General features: G+C 41.8%; 1 protein-coding gene across 2 annotated transcripts; it reads left to right on the top strand.

Moving 5' to 3' along the window:
* The first annotated feature begins 5,848 nt into the window (after positions 1-5,848).
* LOC143121794 (short transient receptor potential channel 4-like) lies at positions 5,849-25,075 on the top strand. Of its 2 annotated transcripts, XM_076282389.1 has the most exons (12): positions 5,849-6,613; positions 7,368-7,768; positions 11,550-12,068; positions 17,515-17,854; positions 18,615-18,754; positions 19,110-19,208; positions 20,086-20,402; positions 20,968-21,163; positions 21,509-21,700; positions 22,030-22,071; positions 22,183-22,272; positions 23,286-25,075. In XM_076282389.1, the coding sequence occupies exons 2-12, from the start codon at positions 7,391-7,393 to the stop codon at positions 24,009-24,011; spliced, it is 3,039 nt and encodes a 1,012-aa protein (XP_076138504.1). In that variant the 5' UTR covers positions 5,849-6,613; positions 7,368-7,390; the 3' UTR covers positions 24,012-25,075. The 2 variants fall into 2 exon arrangements, with proteins under 2 accessions (XP_076138504.1, XP_076138505.1); XM_076282390.1 differs by lacking the exon at positions 19,110-19,208.
* Positions 25,076-27,102: the final 2,027 nt, after the last annotated feature.

The following is a 27,102-nucleotide window of genomic DNA, read 5'->3' as shown; positions in this document are numbered from 1 at the left end:
GTGCAAAATTCCAGAATTGAAATGAAACTGGCTCTTAAATTCCAATTCAATTATTGAATTTCACTTTGCATTTCAATTAGGCAGTAAACAGGAAGCAGAATTGCAATTCGAATTTTGCACAACCCTGATACATACCCTTTTCATGTATGTAGTAACTCAGCCTCAAGCACCCACTGTTAGCATAGTTTATTGAGGTGGGCAGATCCAACTAGCCTATAGCACCCAAAAGTGACATAAGAACACCAACATTTTCTCATTTACATGTTGTGACTTGTATAGTTACAGCATAGGCTACAAATAGGCAATTTTCTAAGCATATGCAAACTATGTTCTCACTCAGGAAAAGCACTGAACAAAGTTTGAGTTCTTCTGTAACTTTTGGGAGGCTAGTTGGAACTGCCCACCTCAATGAACTATGCTAAGCTATGCTAACAGTGGGTGCTTCAGACTGTTACTGCACGCACAGAGACAAGAAGGGTATGGATCATTTTATCTAACTCTGGGGGATATGGTGAATAAGCTAATTTCCCAAAATGTTGGCGTGTTTCTTTAAGTGAAATTTAGTCCATTGGTGGTGCTGCAATTTTCACATTTCTATATCTCAAGAACTGCTATCATTGTGAAATGTTGTGCATATAATTTGACAAGCTGAGTAACTGCCAGAGTCTCTGCATGCAACTGATACCACTCAATACCTAATTGGACCCCTGTGATCAACAATTGTGGATGTGTGCATGTGAATCTATGCATTAAATCAGACAAAGTATACTTTAGTAATCCCTTGATATATGTCCGCATTGCACAAGTACACTTCTGCTACTTGTGATGGTCATATTGTGCATCGCTGTGCTGTGAATCTAAATTTTTACAATGTATAGTGTGTGGGTGTGTATACTGTATGTGTCCGTGTGTACCTGCATGTACTGTAAGTGTATAAGCATGTGAGTATTTTTGTTTGTGTGCATGTAGTGTCTGTGTGTGTGTGTGTGTGTGTTATACATGTATTATGTGGCACATCTTGTTTGATTGAGACTTAATGAAGCCCAATTATCGTGATTAGCCTTTGCTCTGTTAACAACACATCCCAGTGACAGCATAATCTCTCTTAAGTTCCATCTAAATAAAAAAAAATTGCTGTTCGGGTTGGCTGGTTGGTGGACGAGTATGCATGGCGGTTTTGTTTTACAATCTTTGAAAAACATGTAATTAAGCCGGAAGTGGCAGGTAGATGGGTTCCTGGTGTAGGCAGTGTTAGCCCAAGTAGCAGACTCTCTCAAAATGAATTTCAGAATTCCAACTCTTCAAGATACTGGAGAGTCCCATGCAAGGGCTTTGACATTTAAGATAATGGGCATATAACCGCCATGGCTAATGTGTTTTTGAGATCGTCTCAAGCATTACAAAATAGTGCATGGATGACGCAAAACCAGTGCCGCTTAAAAAGCAGAAAAACACTGAGAAGGCATCACGAGTAGTTGGTCAGACTCTCATACATTCAGTTTGATTGAGTTTGTTTTGTAACTGTGTAACTGCATCATCCAAGTGATTCGTTTAGAGGCAGTTATAGAATTGTTAGGGGAATTTCAGGACATTTAAAGGAACAAATACAATGACCTTAAGGGATGCTACAAAACCTTATTTTCTTGTGCCACATAATGGAACAACTATGACAGTATCCATCAGCATTTGCTCATGGGAATACGTTAGATAAGTTGTGTAAAAATGTACAATGGCAGTTTTGGAATTGGCAACAGGTGGAAAGTATATGTCTTATCTTTGTTGTAAAAGAGAACACACTCAAACCAGTAGCATAGAGTTGATGATGCATATAACAAAGCAAATAAAGGCCAGTACTTAACACAGTAAATTCCAAAGTTGTTGATGTTGACAAATGTCTCTTCAATGCATTGCTTAGAAAATATGAACATCTCATGGCCTTAATGCATGAGTGAATTTTACATTTGCTAATATGACATGACAAGCAAAATAGATAAAAATAGTGCTGTGTTGCCTGTGATCATCTGTATCAATGTCCCGGGCTCCGTATGTTAGCATGTGCACTACGTGACAGATTTTAACAAGGTAGTCAAGAGGGCGGCCCTCAGTGGAGATCTAATCAGCATGCTGCCTCTTTTGATACCTGTATTAAAGCTATAGAACAACGGTATTGGAAAATGTGGTCACTTTTACAGTAGACCTACATCTGAATTTCCACCCATTCAAATGAACTTATGCTTAGATAGATTTAGTTTACCATCACTTTAAAATGGCTGTTTTGTAGTGGATTAATGCTCAGCAGACCCCCCCCCCCCCCCCCCCAAACCATACACACACAAGTCCTTTTCAGTCCTGTCCGGTTTAGTTGTGTTGATAGAAGCATGACAGGTTTTAGCTTCCACTAATGCCACAGCAAGATCACATGGCTGAAAAAAGACAGTAAAGTTCTCAGTAATAGCCCATACGTAGTTGGAATATCATAGAGAGAGATTGCAACACTGGTTAAAGCAGTACTGTGTATTGTCATGAGTGTCTAGATTTGACTTGTGGTGTTGTATTCTCAAGTAATGATGGACAGCTACTCTTGTTTCCATTCTTTAATAACTCTCTCAGTCATTCATTTGGAGTAAGTAAATGATGATGCTTGGAATCCATCGAATAGCCTTTTAAATGCAGACAAATTAAGCATCCAGTGGATGCATTAGGCATTATTAACTACTCGACAAACTTTTAAATCCCAAGGGTTCTTTATGTATTCTTTTGAAAAAATGGATATTTTATTTTATTTGTGTGACACAGTATGTCTGGTGCATAATAGCTTTTAAAGAGTGTGCATGCTGATTCGGGCTAAGTGCTTTCTTTCAATCAAAACTTTGTGCAGAAATAGAAACAATTCTGCAGTGACAGTGCTCAAAAAGTGTGGCTCATTCTGTGAATAAAGACACATCATTTTAAAGCTTGGTGAACATGGTGAACTCTACAATCTAATCTTCAATCACTGCCTGTTAGACATGAATTTCTGTGACTAACCATTCATTTGTATGTCCATCTGATTGGTGCTGGCATGAAGCTGCAGCTTTGAGTCCCGATTGAATTATGATCAGTCTGAGCTTTTCTTCAAGGCCAACAGGCTTTCAGGGATAAAACCACAGCTTGAGACATCTCAGGTAATTTCCCTTCCTGTTGAGAGTTCACATCTCCCTGTCTCCGTTTGATCTTGGATGTGGGTGTCCACACACTGTCAATCCAGTGTCGAGTGGCAGGACAAAGCCACCCCACCCATGCAAATGAGGAAATGATTCCTGGCGCATTGATTATATGTCACTGAGATTTGTCTGTCTCTGTCTCTGTTAGAGACAAGTGCAGCTCAGCAAGGGGGGAAATGGATGATTATAGAAACTCAAATGAGATGAATATAGGCTGAGAGTATAGACTGAGTTCTGAGGACTGAGAATAGACTGTACATTAGACTGTACATAGACAGACATTTCCAATAGGAATGGGTTTTGCATGTATAAATGTATGCACATGTATAATGTATAAGTGTATATGAATGAATATGAAAAAGCAATACTTTGCTCATGTTAACTAATAAAGACATGAACGACTGAGTAGTGACTTGCGTGAGTAAGATATTAAACAACTGTGATGAATCAGTGAGTAAACAAACAAAGTAAGGGGACTCTTCTACAACTGCCTGATGGACCATCATGTCAACATATGCTGCACATAGATGTGGTAATGCATGTTTACTTGCACTGATTCACTAACAAACAGATTCTTGGCCAAATAATGACCAGATGACTCACTGGCACCAGTACACGCTTCCTATAATTACAGGGGGTGGGTGGCTCCGTCTCTCTGAACTAAAACGGCATCTAAAGGACTGAAAAAAGGCTGTGGGTTTATTAAGAAGGCAGCTGCCATCGCCGTTCAGTTATTGCCTCTTGGGATAGAAACTAAGGGCAAACGTAAACACAAGTAGCTTATTCAGTCTTCTGTGTCTTGTATATTAGAGCACAATTTCAACTACCTTTGATTGCTGTGAGAGAACATGAACAACAGCACTGTATGTTTATGAATAAAAAAAAAATACAGCTCGACAAAATGATTTAGTCTGAGGTGTTTGAAAAATATGACATCTTTCCTGGGCTAACTGTGTCATTAGAAGCCATTACTGCTAAGACTGACATGAAGTAACATGCTGAGAAGAACAGATGAGTGTGAACTTTTCATATTTTCCTTACCTTTTGACCCGTATAAGAACATTACATGAAGAATAGATAGATTTATCACATTTAATGCCATGAAGTCATTAACACATACACTGTATGTCTGGGAGCACTGTACATTATTATGCTAATTTGGAATTTAAGAGCTACAGAGGTTCGCAATGAGGCTGTGGTAATAGCTTTAGTCACTTTATTATTGTTACCAGCCCAAGTATGAGGGGATATAATTGACACAGTGTTGGCAGTATGCGTCCAAGCTGGTTTTACAGTGCTACGTCTTCGCTCCCCCTGACATTTACATCTGCTGCTTTCCAAAAGTGCCTGGGTCACTTGACGGAATCGGATTCTCAGGCATTAAGTTAAGCCTTTAGATGTTGGCTCTGCCGTCTCAATTATTCCACTCAGCATCGTGCTTCTTTCACCACAGCAGGGGTCTCTCTATGAGACCCCAGGAAGTGGCGGAGCCTGGCACGGCTAAGCCAGGTCTGGGCCACGTCCACGCCATACCTGCTCAACAGCTTTCTGGGATCCCCTCTGTGCTCATCTATGAAAAGATGTCCTCCTTATCCTGACACACAGTGATTTCTTATATCCACTTCACATTGCCAGTCGGCACTCAAAGTCACACCAGTAGCAACAGGAATGTCTGATGTAAATATGCTAATGAATTAAGGCCCTAGAGTATGTTAAACCATCTCATTTGACTTGCCAAGGAATCTGCTAAATCACTTCACTTCTAAAATCCCTCTATCATCTTCATGGGTTTCATCAGGTCCATTTTCACAGATGTATTAATCAAGCACCATGCAGTCTGCATTAATTTTGCAGTGCTTGGTGCTTGATTTTATACACCTGTGGAAAGGGACCTGATGAAACCATAAAAAACACCATAAAAATCATGAATACCATAAACATACAACAAGTATAAGTATAAGTATATATACTTTTTTGATCCCGTGAGGGAAATTTGGTCTCTGCATTTAACCCAATCGGTGAATTAGTGAAACACAAACAGCACACAGTGAACACACAGTGAGGTGAAGCACACACTAATCCCGGCGCAGTGAGAACAAATAACAGTACCAGAAGGGTTCTTTTTGCATTAACAACACATTTCAAAGGGCAGGCAGGTTTTTAAGAGACTATTTCCTCAGGTGAAATTGAAGGGGGAACCCTGAAAGACTTCTTTTCATAGCCCCTATGAAGTTGTGTGATTTCGGCCACCTGTTGTCTTGATTGCATGGCACCTGCTCAGACGCAGAGCCCCCCATATTGTTCATCCAGAGGAGGAGCAGGTTGGTGCATTTCATGTGGGAATGGTCGTCTAGGCAACAAGAAGTAGAGGGATATTTTGTGTGTGCATAATGTGTGTTTGTGATTGTGTGTGTCACAGAGAGTGTAAGAGAGAGAGAGAGAGAGAGAGAGAGAGAGAGGGGACAGAACAGAATGTGTCACAAGGTTTCTTTGACAGCTCTTTGCTACAGTAGCCTAATGAACAAAGCTTGGCTTAGGGTAGGCTCAGGAAGAAAGATGCACCATTGTTGTATTCAAGTTGCATGAATGTGTTGCATTTTTTAAAAAAAATCCAAATCTCCCGCGATTCAGGGCGCAGAAAAACTTCCAGTTTATTACAGCAATTTATGGTGGGAAAGTTGGAGGCACAAAATTGAAGTAAATAAAACACATTGGCCTAACTGTGATTGAACTTGTCAAAAATAACTGTTACGTTACATCCACCTAGGTTCGATGCCGTCCAAACTGAATTAGTTCTCTTAACTTGTTTTCAATCCTCCCCAACCTCCATGCGCCTGATCATGGTTTCGTGACGGGAAGAAATTATATGGTTCTGACTGACTGCAACACACGCGCAACTGTCAGCGATGTCGGCGGAGTTAGCCTACCTTTTATAGATGCGGAGAAATCGGTCTGCAACTTAGATTTCTTCATTTTAGTGCGTGTTGTTGGTTTCCATGGGAGAGCGATCGTTAGATATGTAATCTCCAGAAAGCAAAGGGACTGTGACGGATAGGCTACATTCTAACCAAGGTTACCAAATTTGGAAATACTAGAAAGGAGAGAACTACTCTTGACCACAGTGAAAGTTATTGCGCAATATAACATAGTCTAAGGGAAGAAATGGTTACTTCGTCCAACACTTAATGGAAAGAGCGCGAAAACAATTAAATGCCATTGCTCGTGACATGGTGAAATTGTGTTGTGTGAGTGCTGGTAGTGTCTAGAGGAGCGACAATAAGTCTTACCAATTCTGGTTACCTTGTATAGCTGTCCTTCGGTCGCTACCTGTTATTTTGTCTCATATGGAATGACTGTCGGATTGTAGAATTATTTTATGCTTCGCCAAGAAGACTGGAAGAAACTAACAGGTAAGTTTGATGCATGCGCAGCAGCACGTTGGTGAATATCCGGGACATAAACATGTTCTGTCAAATGTGCCTTGAAACAGACAAATAAAGGCTAACCTAATCTGAAATTAATCTCTATAGTTTAAATGGTAATTTTTCGATATTGCTGTTAAAAGTGGCCAATCCCTGTACGCCTTTTCACCGACTATACTAATCCAGTTAGTTTGTAGCCTACATTTGTATCTCAGTAGCTCATTAGCCTACATGAATGTGTCATATTTACACTGTTTGTTCTCTCATCCATTTAAAGACCTATTAGCATTGTGAATGGTTTATGCCTCTTATTTATCATGTATAGCTGCTCTAAGTCAAACATGATAATGATGTTATGCATATGTGTAACCATCTATAACCACCGTAAATTACACATTATTGTATGCTTAAATTATAGTTTGGTTAAATTTGGTTTAAATTGCATCACTTCAATCCTTTCCAGCTTTTCCCTATAGGCACCTCAATGTTTTTTGCTGTGGATTTAGTGGTGCTGTTTCTCTCACAGGTTGATGTTTTATTCCACTGTAATACCATTAGTGGTGTATTAAAGAGTTGGGGGGGGGGGGACTCCACTCTCTACCAGTGATGAGTGTCTTCTTCATGATCTTAAAGCCTGCTCGTTTGTCTGTGTTAGTTAGTACCAATGTACAGATTCTACAGTCAGGGAGATTCTCTCTCTCTCTCTCTCTCTCTCTCTCTCTCTCTCTCTGTGTACCCCCAGTTGTGTGAGATGGCCTAGCAACCATGTCTCAGCTCTACTACCGTCGCACGGACAACTCTTCATACCGGGACCGCATCCCACTGCGGATAGTCCGGGCTGAGTCGGAGCTTTCGACCCAGGAGAAGGCGTACCTGAGCGCGGTGGAGAAGGGCGACTATGCCAGCGTCAAGCTAGCACTGGAGGAGGCTGAGATCTACTTCAAGATCAACATCAACTGCATCGATCCACTGGGACGCACCGCTCTCCTCATAGCCATTGAGAATGAGAACCTCGAGATCATCGAGCTCCTGCTCAGCTACAACGTCTACGTTGGTGATGCCCTGCTTCACGCCATACGCAAGGAGGTGGTGGGGGCTGTGGAGCTGCTGCTTAACCACAAGAAGCCCAGCGGAGAGAAACAGGTATGGTGCTGGATGTTGGCGAACTGGGTATATACCTGGGGGAGCATCTCTGTTTATTTGAAGCTTTTCCTCCATGAATTTCTTTGGTAGCAGAGTTGATGTTGACAAGAAAGTTACACAGTGTCTCCTTCATTTTTTACACACTCAGAGCAGAGATCAGAGCAAATGGGTGTCTCTGTAGTTACGGGAAAAAGTCAAGAACAGCAAGCATGTGAAATATGTCTGTGTGAAAGAAAGAATTGAGATTGAAGGGCTGTGTGTGTGAAACCAGGAAATTAGTCTCTGACACTGTCAAACATTTCATGCCTCTCCCCAGTTCAAACCTAGCTCTCCAAAGATATCCTTTCTCCTCAAAAAGTCTATACCTCAAATTAATTTTATTTATTTCTGTACCTGCTCTAGATTTAGTCTGTGCTCTGTGAACCATACAGGCCACCTTTTTTCAAATGCCACAGGCAATGCTGGGAATTACTCATAAGTCCCCTTGGACAACCACTTCCTCAATTTGAACCCTGTTTATCAGTCTATCTTAAACAGAAACCCTGGCTTGTGGTCATTTCCCGTTACTAAACCACCACAATGTGTCATTGAGATTTGAATCTTGGTCTAAACTGTAGGTGGTTTGTGATGGATTCTCTGAAACTGCAGGGGTGATTCTGAACAACTAAGACGCACTCTGGATCATTAGTAAATTAGTATTTGCACAAGGGATAGTTTGTGGGGGCTGTTCTCACTCCCTGGGCCTCAAGTGGCCTGTGTATTTACATCCTGTTTATACTGCCTGTTTGAAATGCAAATGATCAGTTGAGCGCACACACTTGTAGATCACAGACAAATCTAACAGAGCATTGAGGCAGGTCACTCACTTTGATATCCTCTGCAATGCAGCAGTGGAAACATGGGTGAACATGCACAAAAGGTTTTCACAACAGGGGTATTCCTGTGTGTGTGTGTGTGTGTGTGTGTGTGTGTGTGTGTGTGTGTGTGTGTGTGTGTGTGTGTGTGGAAGGGGGGGGGGTCTCTGCCACTTTTCTTCCACCTGCTGTAAATCTGTCGCTGCACAGATTGTCTCTGACACTGAGTCGGTCCACAGGATGTCGCACACATTTTTTCGCAGGTCATCTGGTCGTGCCACAGTTTGACAGCTAACATGGTTTTGGCACTTTCAATCACAGTACAGTAGTCTATTCTGTCAATCAGTCTCATGATAGTGTCTTCTGTGGCTGGTTGCTGAGTTGGTGGAACCTTGTGTTAGAAGAAGTCGGTGAATAATGCCAGGGCCATGTAAAAAGAACTGAAGAAAGTTATATAAATATAGTTGGATGGTTATTCAAATGTGAAAGCAATTGTATACATACATTTCCAAAGAGATTCCTGACAGGCACCAAATGAGTCATTTTGAAGACAGAAATAAAGAAAAAGGAAAGGACAAAATATCAGAATGGTATGTGAACATACAAATCTATATACTTAGATGTTATCTATATACTTATCTATATACTTAGATTTTAGTGTACATATACTTACATCACAAGCTTCTGAATGCATGTATACTTACATTGGCTTCTGAATCACCGTTATTGACGCTGAGTTAAAGGAGAATTCCGGTGATTTTTCACATAGATCTTTGTTTCACGAGGTCATCGAGTACTGTCGGTACGAGAAAAAAAAATCGGTTCTACCTAGCTCGAGTTGCTTTAGCCAACAGCTAGAGCTGGCTCATGAACATGCCCCCATAGTACTGATAGTGCTCGTTGACCTTGAGAAACAGAGATCCATGTGAGAAATCGCTGGAATTCTCCTTTAAGTTGAGCTGGTCTGTGTCTGTGTACTTTGGAATCCTGCCATGTGTAGTTTTGTTTGCCACCTCAGTGCATCGGAGTGAATTATACAATAATGTGTTCTGCCCCGAGACTGCAGAGGTGCTCTGGCTAAGCATGGCAGACCGCCAATAGGGAACTTCAAATAAACAAGTCAGAGAAAACTGCCTATAACGTTGCTCTTCTTTAATTACTTTAATTAATGTTCCGTACAATATGGAAAATGACATATATGAAAAGGAGTTTACAGGTTTTTTTTTTTAATGGAGTATATATAGGGATATTTTCTTTCACTTAAGCCAAAGGAACTGTGCTGGTGTAGATTCAGGATGTAGTTTAAGATAGGAAAACTATGTGGAAAAGGAAGCAACACAGCTTATTCAACAATCCATAAGAACAGGGTTCCCACGGGTCATGGAATTTCTGGAATATCATGGAATTTTGGAAAGTCTATTCCAGACATGGAAAGTCAGGGAATTTTATCATTTTTTGTGCAAAGTCATGGAATATCAGGGAATTTTGTTGTAGCAGATTAAAATTTACTGACCAAAATGTATTAATACAAATATATTTCCACTATACTTCCACTAAAAAAGTAAAAGATTTTTGAACGCTACGTGACTGCTCTAAAATCATTTGTCAATGGACCGTGTTAATTTCATTTTTTCGGATTTAAACCTGAAGGATGACCGTTGTAATGTGTGTGTGTGTGTTTATACTAAATGGTTTTAGTTTTCAGCCTGTTATTTTTAAGCTTCAAGCTTTAGGAAGTTTTAAGCTCTCCCAAAAGCATTTGTCTTTGATATCATCTGCACATCATTCAACCTATCTATCCATTGTCATAACAAGCATAGAAAGCTTTGCAGTTGCAGAAAGCACACAGGCAGCAGCTTGTTTTCACCTTTTTATTGCAAAATGCAGTTAGGAGAACTGAATAGAAAGCTAGTGTTACTCTCTCTGTCTCCTGCTCTCCTCCTCCTTTTCCCCTGTCTCTCTCTCCTCCTTGCATAATCTCATATGCACACAGCTCCCTATACCTGTGCTCTACTGCCTGCCTCTCCTGAATAATGCATTTAATCATAACTTCCTGGCTCATGTAGCAACTGTGTTGCAACACACTGACTGAATGTCTGCTGTGGTGTTCACTGTGTTATCATAAAAGGAAATCCAAGCAGAACTTGGAATTCTCATGTGTCTGTTATCTCCAGTGTTGTATTTTGGACCTCAGTGGAACTTCAATGTCACTTCAATATTGTTGAATATGTACACCTCTTTACTCAGTTTTGTCAGTGTTTATACCAATCCAACTTCTTACAGCAAGACTTCTATATTTGGTTATTCCCAGAACTCAAGAATACACAAGACACACACCTGATATCATCTCCGTGGTCACATACCTACATTTCAAGCATAGAGAACCATTCAAGTATGTTAATTATTCAAATTGAAGACATTATTAGCTACATTATTTGCTCAAAACAGTACACCCATGGCAACAGCAGAGATGCCCAAGGTTTGACCAGTTATAGTGTAAATAGCAAACTCTAAAGTGGATCAAGAAATGAAAGGCTGCAGTAAAAAGCATCTTATTCGGTTGAAAAGCAATCAGTGCTGTTGAAGATCGTTACCATGTGCAGTGTGATAATAACCAAAGCCTTGCCACCATGCTTTGTAATGCACCAGGCACCTGGACTTGATTCAAGGTAAACAGAGTCGATCCCTTTGTTATGGCCAGTGTTTGATCACGCACAAACATCTGAAGGGTCTCAGAACTTTTACAGGCCCCCAGACCTTCACCCAGATGGATGAGCTCATGTCAACTTTTGAGAAAGATGGCGATGTTCTTTTTGGGGGGGCTTAGTGTATGTGTTTGAAGTTGACAACCCAGCTACCACTCATATGTATGCCTTTGATGTTTGTGTAAGGAGGCTTACATTCCTCTGTGTTGTGTTAATTCCGAGGTCCCTCCGGTGCTGCTGGACAAGCAGTTCTCCGACTTCACCCCGGACATAACCCCCATCATCCTGGCGGCGCACACCAACAACTATGAGATCATCAAGATGATCGTCCAGAAGGGTGTCTCTGTGCCGCAGCCACACGAGGTGCGCTGCAACTGCGTGGAGTGCGTGTCCAGTTCAGACGTGGACAGCCTGCGGCACTCGCGCTCGCGCCTCAACATCTACAAGGCCCTGGCGTCGCCCTCCCTCGTCGCTCTGTCCAGCGAGGACCCTTTCCTCACCGCCTTCCAGCTCAGCTGGGAGCTGCAGGAGCTCAGCAAGGTGGAGAATGAGTTCAAGGCAGAGTATGAGGAGCTGTCGCGCCAGTGCAAGAAGTTTGCCAAGGACCTGCTGGACCAGACACGTAGCTCCCGTGAGTTGGAGCTCATCCTCAACTTCCGCGATGACATCAACATGCTACAGGATGGCAACCACAATGAACTGGCGCGTCTCAAGCTGGCCATCAAGTACCGTCAGAAAGAGGTGTGTATAGTGGTATAGTTACACTACCTTACAGTCCTAACAACCCAGTTATAAGGTTACACTTTACTTGACAGTGTCGACATAAGAGTGACATGACACTGTCATGAACGTGTTATGAACAAGTCATAAATGTTTATGACATAACTCTTCTGTTATTATGTGATATTCGGTTTTTGTCATAACAAGTTAGGGTTAGGGTTAGGGTTAGGTTTAGAGTTATGGTTAGGGTTAGGGTTGGGATTAGGATTAGGGTTAGAGGTTACAATTAGGGTTAGTGTTAGGTTTCATGTGTCATGGCAGTGTCATGTGTTCATGACGTCATGTCACTCTTATGTCGATACTGTCAAGTAAAGTGTTACCTGTTACAAAACGGCTACATCTTACTCATCTTGTAGGATACAGCAGAAGTGAGTACATCCCTGTGTAATATCACATAAATATTACACGTTTTACATGTCTAAACATTTTTAAACTGTCACCTTTCACAGCACCTCTTTCATTACTGAGATTCTATTATTTTTCAATACTTTGAATATTTATTTTTGATAAGAGACTCAATCCTTCTCGGCACATGAAATACCAACGTTGCCCACATTTCTGGAGCTGATCTGCCATCTGACACTATGTCACTATATCTGTTTCTAAGATAGCCCAGAAGTGTTCTATTTGATTCAAGTCGCGTGACATATTTGACTTCTGTAGAAACTCTTGTGTGGTGTTGGCAGCGTGCTTTGGATCATTATCGGGATGGAATATTTCTCTTCTGCCAAGCTTCTGGAAACCAGGACTCATCCTGTCAGCCTGGATTTTGTTATACTCACAGATACCGTATTCACAGTGCCATCTATAACTGTCATCACCCCAACAGCTTTTTGCACTCAGGCAGCCTCATTCATTACACTTCCAACTTTACTGCTTTTACCGTGGTAGTCCTGGCCAGGTTCATGCCACACATGGTGAATTCAATCAACACAGAATTGGAAGATTAAAACTGTTGAGGAGGCCAGAAAAATGTTTTGGCACAGTCTTTTGTCAGATGAAACTCAGATGAATTTGTTTGACTCAGATGGGATCCAGCATGTTTTTGGTGTGAACCAGCCTACCAGTAAATGCATCGCCCCAGCAGTTAAACACAGAGGTGGGAGTGGGATAATATGGGCTCGCAAGAGTGCAAGGTGTTGGGCAAGACAAGTTTATTTATGTGGCACATTTCATACACAATAAGTACAAGATTTTTTAATTCAGTGGAAGTATGATTCTTTTGAGGTACCAAATATAGGACCATAGAGCAAAGGTTCGTAAGAGGGCCCGTAATGCCCTGAAATACAGCCGTTATCAATAAAGCTAAACTGTTTCCCGTTTGAAAGTAGAGCCTCACAAAAGACAAAATAGACCCTAGAGTACAGTGATAAAGTGATATTGCACAGGGATGTACTCATTTTGTTGTATACTGGTTTGAATAGATGTACCGATCTGTTACTATCAAGACATTTTGCCAATATTAGATTTCTGTGGTCCAGATAGGGTGGCTGGGAACTATTTTCTCGTATTTGAAACGTGGGTTATTTTCTAATGTTATTCGGTTGGTTATTCCCCATATGTTACTCTGATTCCGTATGTGTCCTCACTTTTGGACCTTTGTCCTAACTTTTGGGCACAAGTGTCCTCATTTTCAGTGTCATGGCGGTGGTCACCCTAGGTCCAGATCTTCTATTTTATGACACTTTTGCTCCCTGATCCAAGTGTATTTAGACAATGAAGTGGAAGGAAGGTAGAATTGAACTATCTTAGGGTGTTATTCAACCAAAGACATTCATGGCTGCATTTTGCTGAACTGCACCTCTTGCTTAGGGTGCTGTCATGCCACGGATGTCACCTAGCCTCCCCTGTGGCGTCAGCCATATTTAGACACTCGTTTCTTTCGAGTGCCTTAACGCCCACTGGGTCGACTTAAGCTGGTCCCCCGCACCCGCACTGCGTCTATCTGCCTCTATCGCGTTACCGGCGTAAATGAAGCCCTTCTCCTTTGCCGAGCTCCTCGGCGATGGATTATTATCCAAGTGTCTCATTTTACATCTGTATCGCTTACATGTCCTCTGATCAGATCCACAGAGATGGTGAGCCGCCAGGAGCAGCCAGCCGTGTCACCGTTGACTAACACAGATTTAATTCAAAGGCTAGCCGAGTGTGGATGAGCCAGGCAGAGCTGTGCTATCATTTCCTTCACTGACAAAAAAAGTCATTACATGCCTCAGCAGAGCACACTGGATTTTACTAATTGGTTCACAGAGTAAACAATATCATACAGAGCTTGTGTGTTTTTGAAACCAAGAGATTTTAGTGGCTTGGTGTGAGACATGAGTTTATAGTGATCTAATTTAAAATCAACATAGGATATTGTGTTGTAAATGTTTTAGTTCAGACATCCCAACAGATTAATATTATGTGATACCATACGTTAAATCTATGTCCACTTGTGGCATTATCTGGTTTGGTTAGGCATTCAATTGCTTTTGTCTGCTTGATCAGTGAATTTAGAGAATTATACATTCATCATCTGCCTGAACTCGTCACTTCGCGTAATCCTAATGGTGTGTGAGTTTTCTGTTCATGATGGGTCAGACCTATATTTGGATGTTCAATTCATTTTAATTAATTGGAATTGCGAGTGTCATATTGAAATGATTCCACTGATGCCCTGATATATGGAGAGTGACAGCCACATGGCGAGTGTCCATACTAATTTAGGCAGCCCACTGACTTCATGCACTGTCACCACAACACATATTTTTTTATAAAGATTAGGGTTTGTGAAAATTGTAATGATGACATGGTATTGTCCAATCCTCACAGTAATGATTTGAAGCACCTCAGTTCGGTTAACACTAGATGCTTTATTTATGATTGTATTTTCTTTAAATTATATACACCCTCATCATCTTGAACAAGTAGTTATCGTCTGTAATATCAAAGCAGTGACTCATCTTTGCATCTTCCTACATCTCATATTTGAAGTCCCATGCTTAATGGCTATGAAAAAGAAGTCTCCCCAGCCCACACATGCATGTAGATCCATACAACACACACACACACACACACACACACACACATACACACACACAGTGCCCAGCTTAGTGATCAGTCACACACGTTTTTTATTATTATTATTATTATAGAGAGAACAAGATCAAATACTTCCAATTATTTCTACTCACGGTCACCAAAGGTCACAGCCTAACCCCAAAAAAACGCCTTTCATCTAGAGAGCAAACAGACCTCTTTTCCTCAGCTCTTAGAACACCGATGAGCCAGGAAGATTATGACCTCAATTAAAGTGAAGATGGCGTAGGGGAGGATAAGGGGTTTGGAGGTGTGCGGATGAGATCAGATTGGCCTGGCTCTGGTTGAAAGCCCGTCATCGCCCATTCCATCTCTCTCTCTCTATTAATGAGATCACCAGCACAGAAGATGAGCATCTCCAACTGTTCAGACCTGCTACGAAATTAGAGGCTGCTGCTCCTGTTCAAAGCAGTTACAGTGTGTGTGCTGGTGTTTTCAGTGTGTAAAATAAGGAGCCCACATGTGTAAATGTCTTACCTCCATCAATAGCTGTTCTGTATTAAATTGTTTTATTTGGTCACATTTTGAAAGACCAATTTTCCATTATTGTCTTTGTAGAACTTAATCAAAGCATGTAAAGGACTTCTTGAGTGTCTGTGTGTAAATATCTTGCAATATCATGTATTTAGCTACATAATTACAGTTTTACAAGGTTTTTGAGAAGACTTGTAGTATAACGTTAAAGCTTTCCTTAAGACATTGGTGTGTTGCAGTCAGATGTCTTGTGAATGGAGACATGATGACTATCATGTAAAGCTGTGATGATCTCAAGTAGCTGAACAGAAATGTCAGCCCTCGCAGAAACCACAACCACCACCTCACCACTACCCCCATGTAGAAGAGGCCCCTTCATGGTGCAGCATGAAGTCGTTAATCACCTTTATTTCTCAGATTAAAGTCACACTTCTCGAAAGTCACCGGCTAATTGTTTGTGCCATGACTTCCTGGCCAAATTCCCAGTGTTAGTGGCGAAAAAACAGCCATCCACATGAGATGCTGTTATCTCTGCCTGATGAGGAACACTTAAAGTTGTCTTGGCACTGACATCATTGCCCGCCGACCGTTGCCCCTGCGGAAATGAGGATGCATTTGTGCATAATTTGGTTTGCAAAGGGTGGGGATTGATTTCCTCCCTGTGTCAGGCGAATCCCGCAGGGAGACAAAGTGAAGAATACAGAGAGAGAGAGAGAGAGTGGGGGGCATGCATTTATTGAGAACCATCATATTCTCTCTTCCTTGCAAAGGGTATTTTTCTTTCCCTTTCTCTCTTCATTGCACCTCCCTTATCAGAGAAACACTCACAGGTTTCCCAGTAGTGGCCTTTTAGGTACCGGTTGAATTTCTTGCCAAAATGGCTATTTCAGGAAACAGATGGGCCGACAGGAGGACATTTCCAGCTCCCCAAAGACTTGCACGTGCAAGGCAAGTAATACGATTCCCTACTCCCTCAACCGCCACTTTGTCACTTTGACTTATTTGCCACTAATGGTGTGGCGCACCCATATCTCCCCACTGTCCCCACATTTGTGCTCAGAAGTCCACAGCAGATGAGACACAACTGGGGGGCCTGTGTGAGCGGCTGATGCCCATAACTAACAGCTTAAAGAGGCGCAGACTCCATCAGGAGGCCAATAAGTCGGACTGCTCTGCCTATTGACTGGCTTGCCTGCTTTTCCCTGCCCTGGCGATGGCCGATGTGACTCTGAGTATGTTTCACTGAATGCCTGTAATCAATCAGATGCTTGGCCTTAAATAAGCACTTGAGGCTCGTGGCATAAAAGGCACACAATCAGCCTCTGTTTGTCCCCTGCCACATGACTCGTAATGAGAGTGCTTCTGGGCTGGACTGTTTTATTGGTCACTATTTTAAAGGGGGGTGGGTGTTTTTTTGTCTGCATTTATATATATACATATATATATATATACACAACTCATATATAAACTCATTTTGTCTAATCCTTTCCTACTGTAGTTCTCCTTTCCCTGTATCTTCCCAGCCCTGATTGCTCTCCTCATTTTTCTCACCAGACCATTGACTGAGTTTCTATTAAATTTCCATTCCCCCTCTATTTCCCATTTCCTCTTTCTCATTCCTCTTCCACTTCCATTCACTCTGTTCATCTGCTACTCCACCCTCTCTCTCTCTCTCTCTCTCTTTCTCTCTCTCTCCCTTATTAAATTATTATTAAATTAATTCGAAAGTTCATAGTTAAAAGCTTTACCAGCATGATTGCCTAAGAAATAAGCATCTTGCCAAAGAATAAAGAACAATAAAGCAGTGCATTGCAATATATCATCTCTCACTCTAATCTCTCTCCCTCCTTAGTTTGTGGCCCAGCCTAACTGCCAGCAGCTGTTGGCATCACGCTGGTACGACGAGTTCCCCGGCTGGCGGCGGCGCCACTGGGCGGGCAAGTTCCTGACCAGCATATTCATCGGCCTCCTCTTCCCGCTCTTCTCCATCTGCTACCTGGTGGCGCCCAAGAGCCGCTATGGCCTCTTCATCCGCAAGCCCTTTATCAAGTTCATTTGCCACACGGCATCCTACCTCACCTTCCTCTTCCTCCTGCTCCTTGCCTCCCAGCGTATCGTCTCCTACACTGACCCCAACCGACAGGGCCCGGTGCCCACAACGGTGGAGTGGATGATCCTGCCGTGGGTTGTGGGTAAGTGTTTAAATGGGAGACAGTGTTCTTTTAGTAAACTACTTATATTAAGGAGATTGTCCTATATAACTTTGTGTGTCTTCACCCTCACTAAGAATGAGAAGAGGAATTGTTTATTAATTGTTTAGTCCAAATCACTCTCACAGAAAAGTGTTTCTTAGGAGAAATTGTCATCTTTCATGAAGTGAAAGTGAGTGTTTTAGTGTTCTACCTTGACCAGACAGGTTTTTTGGTTTATTATGTTGACATGTTAGATATGCATACAGGGTGGTAAAGTCCATTACCACCAACGGCTTCCTGTCACTTGTATGTAGTCAAGTACCGGTAAATACATAATTCTTTTTAAATGAAGCTTCTCAATGAGAATGGACCATGTACACAGAAAGGTCTTAAACCAGCTCATTTATTTCCGGTGGAGCGTCAGCTGTTGTAATTCTGTAATTCTTTTATATTCTGCTCCTTACATGTTCACTCCAAAACTGAATATCTTGTTTGCCCAATAATAACAATTTTGACACGCGCATCCATGTCCGTGTAGACACTAATTACATTATCAATAGCGGCGGCTACAACACACCTGGCTCCAGCCGAAATAAATGATCTGGCTTAAGAGTCCTCTGTGCATGTGGTGCCCTCTACTCCCTCCTTCCTTCTCCTAACATCCCAATGCCACCAGTCACTAAACATCTAGCCTTTGATCACGCATAGAAGTACATGGCTGATGGTATGTTTCTCATCACTCTGTCTTGTCTTCCTCCAGGTTTCATATGGACAGAGATAAAGCAGATGTGGGATGGGGGCTTTCATGACTACATTCACGACTGGTGGAACCTCATGGACTTTGTTATGAACTCCCTCTACTTGGCAACCATATCTCTGAAGATTGTGGCCTATGTGAGGGTAAGGAGGATGTTACGAGTTCATTGCAGTGTGCTGGAACATACACACCTACTGGTGTGCAGTGCAAGGAATTTGCAAGTGAAAAACTTCAAATTAATATTTTCTGAAGATGAAAAGGCTGTTTTATATTTAAGCATCTGAAAGAAATCATGAAGTATGTCGCCTCCATGGGTTATCAGCAGTTCATCAGCTAATTATCAAGGTTCAAGTGCACTTTTGAGGGGAATCAAATAAGCAATACTGTATGAAATTTATTTTTTTATATAATTTGTTGCAAAATTGTCTCGTCATATAGTCCTTGTTAATACTTGTTAATACTTGTCTGTCTTTCTATCTTTCTTTCTTTAACCCTTAGTGGCCGATGGATGCCAATTGCGTCCAAATTCACACCCCTCCTTCTCTGTTGAATTGCTCGCGGAGTACTGGTCATAAAGATAGCACACACATATCATGTGTAAGAGCAGAACCTAGGCTTTCCTTACTGTGCTGTGATAAGCGGTTTGCGAGAAAATTAACGATGAATTTACATTAAATTGAATCATATGTACATTCTGCACACAGCTCTGTACACCCATTACTCTTGGTAGAATATCTCACAAACTCTTCACTCGACGCATGGCAAACCATATCAGATTAAACAACAGACCTTACCAAATACGTTGATATAAAGCATTCCTCTGTACAATAACAAATTCCAGAGCACTCATTCTAAATATTGAACTTCCTTTCCATGTCAAAGAATCAAAAGTTGGTCATGGCATGCACAGATCAACTTTGATTTTGGCTACATGACATCTGCACATATGCAAGCACAGCTTACAGGTCACAGAGGCAGAGCAGTATGTCTTCATCCAATGGTTCAGTGACAAGACTTCAGTGAATAAAACAATTCATAATATATAAAATGTCATGTCAGTACATATATGTTTGTAAATTGCTAAGCCATAGAGTATCCCACCATCATGATTCTTATATTGCCAGATTCCAGACAATCCCATCTACACAAACATGAATAGATATTTCTACTGGCCTGCGTCCTGGTGACAGGAATGCAAACACATGAAAACATTCATGAGATGCACATTATTTCTCCTTGATATAAAGACATATGCAAGTGTCTTCACATCATACTTTCCCAAGTATGGGTAGCCCAGACAGTCTTGACAAAAATCAAGATAAAAAAAGCTGTAAAGCTGGCCCTTACAAACTTCCAAGATAAAGGTAGTAAAATTACCCTGAAAACAGCCTAGGGCTCAAAAGGTCAACTTTTGTTGATGCCGTCCCTCCATCCTTCCTTCCTTCCTCTCTTTACCCTGCAATCCCTCCCACAGTACAGTGGCATTAAGGAGCGAGGCAAATGGGAGATGTGGCACCCCACCCTGGTGGCCGAGGCCCTGTTCGCCATCGCCAACATCTTCAGCTCGCTGCGTCTCATCTCGCTCTTCACGGCCAACTCGCACCTGGGCCCGCTGCAGATCTCGCTCGGCCGCATGCTGCTGGACATCCTCAAGTTCCTCTTCATCTACTGCCTCGTCCTGCTGGCCTTCGCCAACGGCCTCAATCAGCTCTACTTCTACTACGAGTTCAAGGACGGCTACGAGGGCTGCAAGGGCATCCGCTGCGAGCGGCAAAACAACGCCTTCTCCACGTGAGTCTGCAGGCCCAGAGCACGGTTCCATCACATGGGGGCTGGGAGTGATTTATGTTTTCCAGATTTTTGGAGATGTGTGCTAACCTTCAGCAGACATTGCAAAACATGTTACGTGTTTGGATGTGTTGAGTAAAGTGGAAAATAAGAACAGCTGACACAGAATAAGAAAGGAAGCCATACTCAAGCCTTGTTTTTATATATATATATAAAACATACGGGCATCCATGCATCACAAGAAATTATTTAATACAAGGTTGTTGGGATGATAGAGGAAGAAATATGAAGCGCAGTGAATAATCTTTTTTGTCCACTCACGTGGAAATTCATCTTTGGCCTCACTGTCTGACAGCTGGTACATACACACAAGAATTCACAGCGAATAGCAACAACCACTGCAGTAGTGTTAACATATTGATGAAAGCTGTTCAGAGACAGATCATATGATATACAGTGAAGCTGTCAATGGCTGCATGTGGGCAACATCTTGAACTTGAGGACCTCCAAACAACTGAAGCAGATGAGGGGGGACTGATCTTGACAGTTTATTGGTCATCTCTCCTAGGCTCTTCGAGACTCTCCAGTCTCTGTTCTGGTCCATATTTGGTTTGATCAGCTTGTATGTCACCAACGTCCAACCAGACCATGTGTTCACGGAGTTCGTGGGGGCCACCATGTTTGGCACATACAATATCATCTCGTTGGTGGTGTTACTCAACATGCTCATTGCGATGATGAACAACTCCTACCAGCACATTGCCGTGAGTTAAACCACTTGATCATTATACCCTGTATAATGTGTATTATGTGTATGCACATATGCACTCCATCTGAATCATTTAGAGGCTATAGATGTCATTTTACTTTGTTCAAGGCTAGCAAGAGATTTCATTAGAATTCATTATAATCAATGTAATTGTATTTCTGCATTGAGGGTGAGGTGGATGAATATCACAGGCTAAAATTAACAATAAATCTAGATCCCTGTCAGCATCAAAATGGAAGTTCTTGCTTAAGCAGTGCTTTCTTTAATCTCTTCTTAGCTCAGTTCACCTGTAGGATGTGGTTATGTCTGATTCTTAAGCCTGCCGTGCCTTTTGCTGTAGGATCATGCCGACATTGAGTGGAAATTTGCTCGAACCAAGCTGTGGATGAGCTACTTTGAAGAGGGGGGCACGTTGCCTCCCCCCTTCAACATCATCCCCAGCCCCAAATCTGCCTGGTACTTCATCCAGTGGATCAGGCGGAACATCTTCAAGAAGAGGGATAAACTGACAGAGACATTTGGATCCTTGGGGGTGAGGCTATGAACAACCATTTTCTCTATAACAAACCATTTTCTCCTTGATTTCATGGTTGCATGGACCAGTTAGGTAACAACAAAAACGAATCAGTTAATACAATCACCACATGTATTATGGGGAACTGCTTTGACATGGTCACATTCTTTCTTAAACTGAATCCTAATTAATGAAATTCTTTTGTAGTCAGAATACCACAGCAATGTTTAGTATTTGTCAGGGCTTTTTGTTTTCTCAGTCTTTAAAAGGAGAACAGAATGCAGAGTCATGCCTGTCTTATTACATTTACTGAACTTAACTTCTAAGTTTGTTGCATTTCTCTTCAGCGGAAAGCTGCAGAAAATGTTCGAATAAAGCACCAGTATCAGGTAATGATGTCAAGATCTTTTCCTCTAAGTACCTAGTTGGCAAGGAAAAGAATGTGCCTTGACAAACCATAAATGGTAACGTGAACACAATGACCTCTGTACTCATCGCAGGAAGTCTTAAGAAGCTTGGTGAAGCGGTATGTGGCAGCCATGATCAGAGACGCAAAGACAGAAGAAGGCCTCACGGAGGAAAACTTTAAGGTGAGCTCACCTTCTGTCTAACGTGACTCATTTAAGAATATGTTAATATAAAAAGTAACACTAGTTATACCACTGCTTTTACCTGCTTTGTTAAAGTGTGTGTTTTAGAATGTTCATAAACTAAACTATATATTTACACAGCTATGAAGTAGTTAATGTTTTGGATTGTATTACATTTGACACAAAGTCGGCAAATTTGTTGAGTTAAAATGAATTGTCCTGTTGTGACAAAGTTACAAATTAGCGATCTGGCGGAAGTACAGAGAATAGCAACATTATATGTCTGAAATAGCTTTTAGCACGTGACTATGGCTCAGAAGAATCATGGCATATGCTAGCTTGGTAATGAGAGATATGGAATTAATGACTTGGCTTTGGTCATAACAACTCTCCATTCATAACTAGTAACGACAGTTTGCGTTGTAGGTTGAGAAAGGTTTCTGTGCGGCAGAAAGAAGTAGTTCTACAGTCAATTTTATATACAAAAATTGGACATTATATCAGCAAATTAACATAACACAAATGTGGCAACAGTGGTATAAGCGGGATAATGAACTTAACATTTTTCAGGTAGCAGAAGTTCCTGCACTTCAAGCTTCACATGCTGGCCTTATCTTTGACCTGCATATCACCTCGAATGTGCATTAACTTCTGCTACTTGAGCACTGTGTCATTCATTATTCCTTACTTAATACATTATCTTGCACAGACATTAACAAAATGTATTTAAAATACATTTAGTATAAGTGATGGAGTGTAGAACCGTCTTGTCTCCATAGATGAACAATTGAAGCTACTACAAAGAACCTTCTGGTGAAGAACACTTCTGCCTATTTTGGTTATGGCCTGTCAGCAGATAATAATCTTCCATTAAAATACTGGAAACACCTGAATTTAAACATTTAACCTTTAAACATTACTATGCAAACCTTCAGCCTTTAACTAAACTATTAGGCGTGTAGCTTTCTTCAGGGAAGGAGCCTCTACCGATCAACTCACTGTGTTCTTCTTAGGAGCTGAAGCAGGACATCTCCAGCTTTCGCTATGAGGTGCTGGGCATGATGAAGGGCAATCGGAGCTGCGTGCCAGCCCTGAGCCCCCGAGAGGCCGCCTGCGGCTACAGCCATCCTGACCACCTGCTTCCCTACGCCTTGCCCCCTGCCACGCTGGGCCCCAGCTCCCCGACAGCCAAGCTCAACCTGTACAAAGTCACCACTATTCTGCAGCACCACCATGGCATGGATGCAGGAGAACCCATTAGCAACCTGGCTAACGGCACGGCTAATCCCCTGCGGAACGAGGCGTGCTCGTCTTCCGAGGCGTGCTCGTCTTCCGAGGCCCTGTGCTCGGCAGCCTGTGGGCCAACTTCCTCGTCTTCCTCCCGAGAGCGCACGTCCAGAAAAGACTTCCCCAAGGACATCTCCAACTTTGGACTGTTCCAGAAGAGTCAAAGCAAGAAGCGTACCCAGTGCCCTAGCCAAAGTAGCATTTACTCGCTGTCTGAAGAGGCGGACGAGTTGGACAGGGAGAAGACAGATGAAAAAGGTGGGGAAGAACAGAAGGAGGTGGAGGAGGAAGAGGAGGACGACGCAGAGGGAGAAGAAGAGAGACAGCCTAGCCAGGAGGAGAGAGAGAAGAACAAACGGATGAGCAGAGAGGAGGAGGCACAGGAAGCAGAGGAGGATGATGATGGGATGAAAGGAGCTATGAGGGAGAAAGAGAAACTGACCCGCTCTTGAGGAAGCTGCAGAAAGGATCAGAAAACTCCCCCTGTGGATTAAATGGAACTTGGCTGGAGGGGAAGAACAAATTGAAAGTGATTTGAAGGGCACAGGTGGATATGGGATACACCACTGGAAATGGCACAACCTTTTGAGGAGGCAAACCTGGAAGGTTGTGCTTTTATTGTCTCAGGGAATGGTGTAAACTTGCATTTGTGAGTATGGAGATAAGATGGCCAGGATGCCCAAATGCCAGTCGTCGTAAGAAATGTATTGTCACAGGAACAATGGTCTGAGGGAGCAATGCAAAAACTAATGAACGTGGTCAGAATATCAGAGAATGTACTCTTCAAGGTGTCAACCATTCAGAGCAATAGCTACTGTGAACTTTCCACAAACCCTGTACTTTGCTGCCCCCGCTGGGCTCCGCCCTTTTGCACAACAGCATGCCTGAAATAAGGATCCCCATTAGACTCAATCAAAATGGGTGCAGAAAGAGTTTGATCTCAGAGGCAAATTCAATTAGTACTCTCTTGGAGCTGCTTTGTGACATGGCAGCCATGGAATATGACTTTGCCCACATGTAACCCTGTTAAAGTTTATTTGCGTAATTTCTTCCTTATTGTCAGGCCATGAATTTCCGATGATCGAATGATAGGACTTCTATGATTTCCTGATAATGTCTATGCAAAAGGATTAGATTTAAACAACTGGCTCCAGTAGCTACTGTAAGAAAACTACAGATTGCTCTCTCATTAACCTCTTTGCAGGTATTAATGTCAATTCAAGCTCTTCATAGAATTTCTTCATAATACTCCTCTGTAATTGGAAATGTAGTGTGCTTATTAGTAAGAAAATAAACCAGATATGTCTGTATAGCTATGTATAACTATATAGCTTTGATTTCAGACAGTGTTTCAAAATACTGTTAAAATGCTGAATTCTATAAGCCGTTTCAGTTGTTCTAAACATTTTATAATGTAAATTAAAGTGGATGCAAATTGGTCAACTCATCAAGTCAATGAATCAATAATAGATACAACCATATGCATGCCTATAAATAAAACACATATTGATTTTAAGTTCATGTGTTAACGGTATTCATGGTCATGCATGTCATCGCAAAAGTTGTGATACATACATTTAACTAAATATTCTCCATTCAATTTAATCAAATTTTATTCATCCATATAGAGCAATTAACAATAGACATGGTCTTAAAGTACCCCCTGAAAACTCCCTGAACCATTAACCAACTAAAATCTCAGATGGGAGCCCAAACAGTATTGGACTCTAACGTCATATTGTGGTGTAGTGTAATGTTGCTAACGACAAATCTCAGATAGGAGCCCAAACAGTATTGGACTCTAACGTCATATTGTGGTGTAGTGTAATGTTGCTAACGACACCCCTACTGGTGTTGGATAAAAATGGCAAATGTGCCAATAAGAACCAGGTTTAATTACCAAGTCTGCAGGCAAAAGTCTTAAGTCAGCAGCAGCATACTAGATGACGGTTCCGCTTTCATCGCCCCACACATGAGTTATGACAGATGCAAGTGTCACATATATGTTCCTTGAAACATACCTGCAAGGGCACACTGTACTTGCACTCACTTTTAAATGTGCATACCTACTACTAAAGTGCTGCAACGGAAGCAACCTGCATGGCCTGGCTGAAAATCTGTCATTTGCGGGCTTTGTTTCCATGGCAACGCAAAGTTGGAAAAAGTTCAGTCTTAATTGCTGCATTTTAGCGGCCTCTCGCACAGCGCACTGTGAAGACTCCATGCTGCTATCAATTAAGTGTGAACGGAATCTACATGGCTCCACTAGACCATGAAGAGGAAAGGTCCGTTTGATACAGTCCTTATCATACTTCAGTTAATGATAAACACTTCATAGGGATGTCATAGGGAAGCAGAAAATGACTGTAATACAGTGATACTCACTCCGGTGAAGTTTAATTTCCATACAGTATGTTTTTTCCCAGATGAGACATTCTGTGAGGAACTAGAGATGTGAATCTCACTGTGAGATAAGCTACAAGGTTATTTCTGTTGATGTGATGAAAGCTAAACTAGAGCATGCGGATGTGTGGAAATGTTTCTCTCCCTCCCTCCGACACTGTGAGTTGAATCCACTGAGATGCCTGAGATGTGATGTTCTCTCTGCATATGATAAACATGCTAGCTGTGAAGACATGCTGTCATTTTCTCACCCAGTTTAGCTGCTGCTGTCAAGCTAACTGCTGTCGTTATAGCTAGCAAGCCCTGACCATGTTCTCCATTTTATATAAAAAAAAGTACTGCTGTGCCTCATCTTCATCATCAGCAAGAGTGAGACAAGTCTGGCTACATAAGAGATGTTTAAACGCTTTTTCTACTTTTACTTTTGTTACTTTTGTTGGTGATCTGCTGCAGTGGGAATGGACATCTTGTCCACATTACAAGTCCATACTGCAATGGTATTTACAACCAAACCTTCTCCTTCCCAAAAACACACCATGGTACTCAATCACGGCAGTCAGAATCCAAAACTCCTGTCCAATGGCCATAAAACATACAACACAGCAGTGGATGGAAAGAAAACAAGTACAGAGCGGTTGAGTGAGGGAGAAATGAAGAGGTCAAAGCCCTGCAGATGTGCGTACGGAACACTTAGTTCCCTGCTGTGCTACGTTGTAGGCCTCTGACAGTCAGCCTAGTTTGTTTACCCACAAGGAAAATTATCCATAGACATTGTAATCAAACAAACTCACACGTTGATGCTTTCTCTTCTAGCCACCTCAGAATCATAACCATACTGTATACACAATTTTGCAAACAAATAATTAAAAAAAAATACTTTGCTCTGGCATTATAGCGACTAAATCAATAGCAAAACAATCATGAACACACAGAATATATCTGAAGATACTTAACGCTGGTGTGATATATCTATAACACCAATAGATCTACACATAATATATTTTGACCTATTATGGGCCATCATGTCCTGTAAGCCCAAAGGTGAGGTTTCTCCTTTTCAGGCACTGAGGCCTCTGCTCAGCCTCTGCGTGCGGTACAGTTAAATCACATGCTCTCCATCCAGTCCTTCCTTCTCACAAG

This window comes from Alosa pseudoharengus, unplaced genomic scaffold, assembly GCF_046254945.1.
Source record: "Alosa pseudoharengus isolate Yale_2024_CS ecotype anadromous, Long Island Sound unplaced genomic scaffold, YU_APseudo_1.1 YU_APseudo_1.1_scf_13, whole genome shotgun sequence".
NCBI lineage: Eukaryota > Metazoa > Chordata > Actinopteri > Clupeiformes > Clupeidae > Alosa > Alosa pseudoharengus.
This window is presented reverse-complemented; position numbering and strand designations above follow the sequence as displayed.

Excerpts from the sequence above, each read along its gene's own strand:
- LOC143121794 (XM_076282389.1), top strand. The coding sequence starts at position 7,391 with ATGTCTCAGCTCTACTACCGTCGCACGGACAACTCTTCATACCGGGAC. Across the intron at positions 21,701-22,029 it reads AGACATTTGGATCCTTGGGG|CGGAAAGCTGCAGAAAATGT; the intron begins GTGAGGCTATGA and ends ATTTCTCTTCAG. Across the intron at positions 22,072-22,182 it reads GAATAAAGCACCAGTATCAG|GAAGTCTTAAGAAGCTTGGT; the intron begins GTAATGATGTCA and ends TACTCATCGCAG.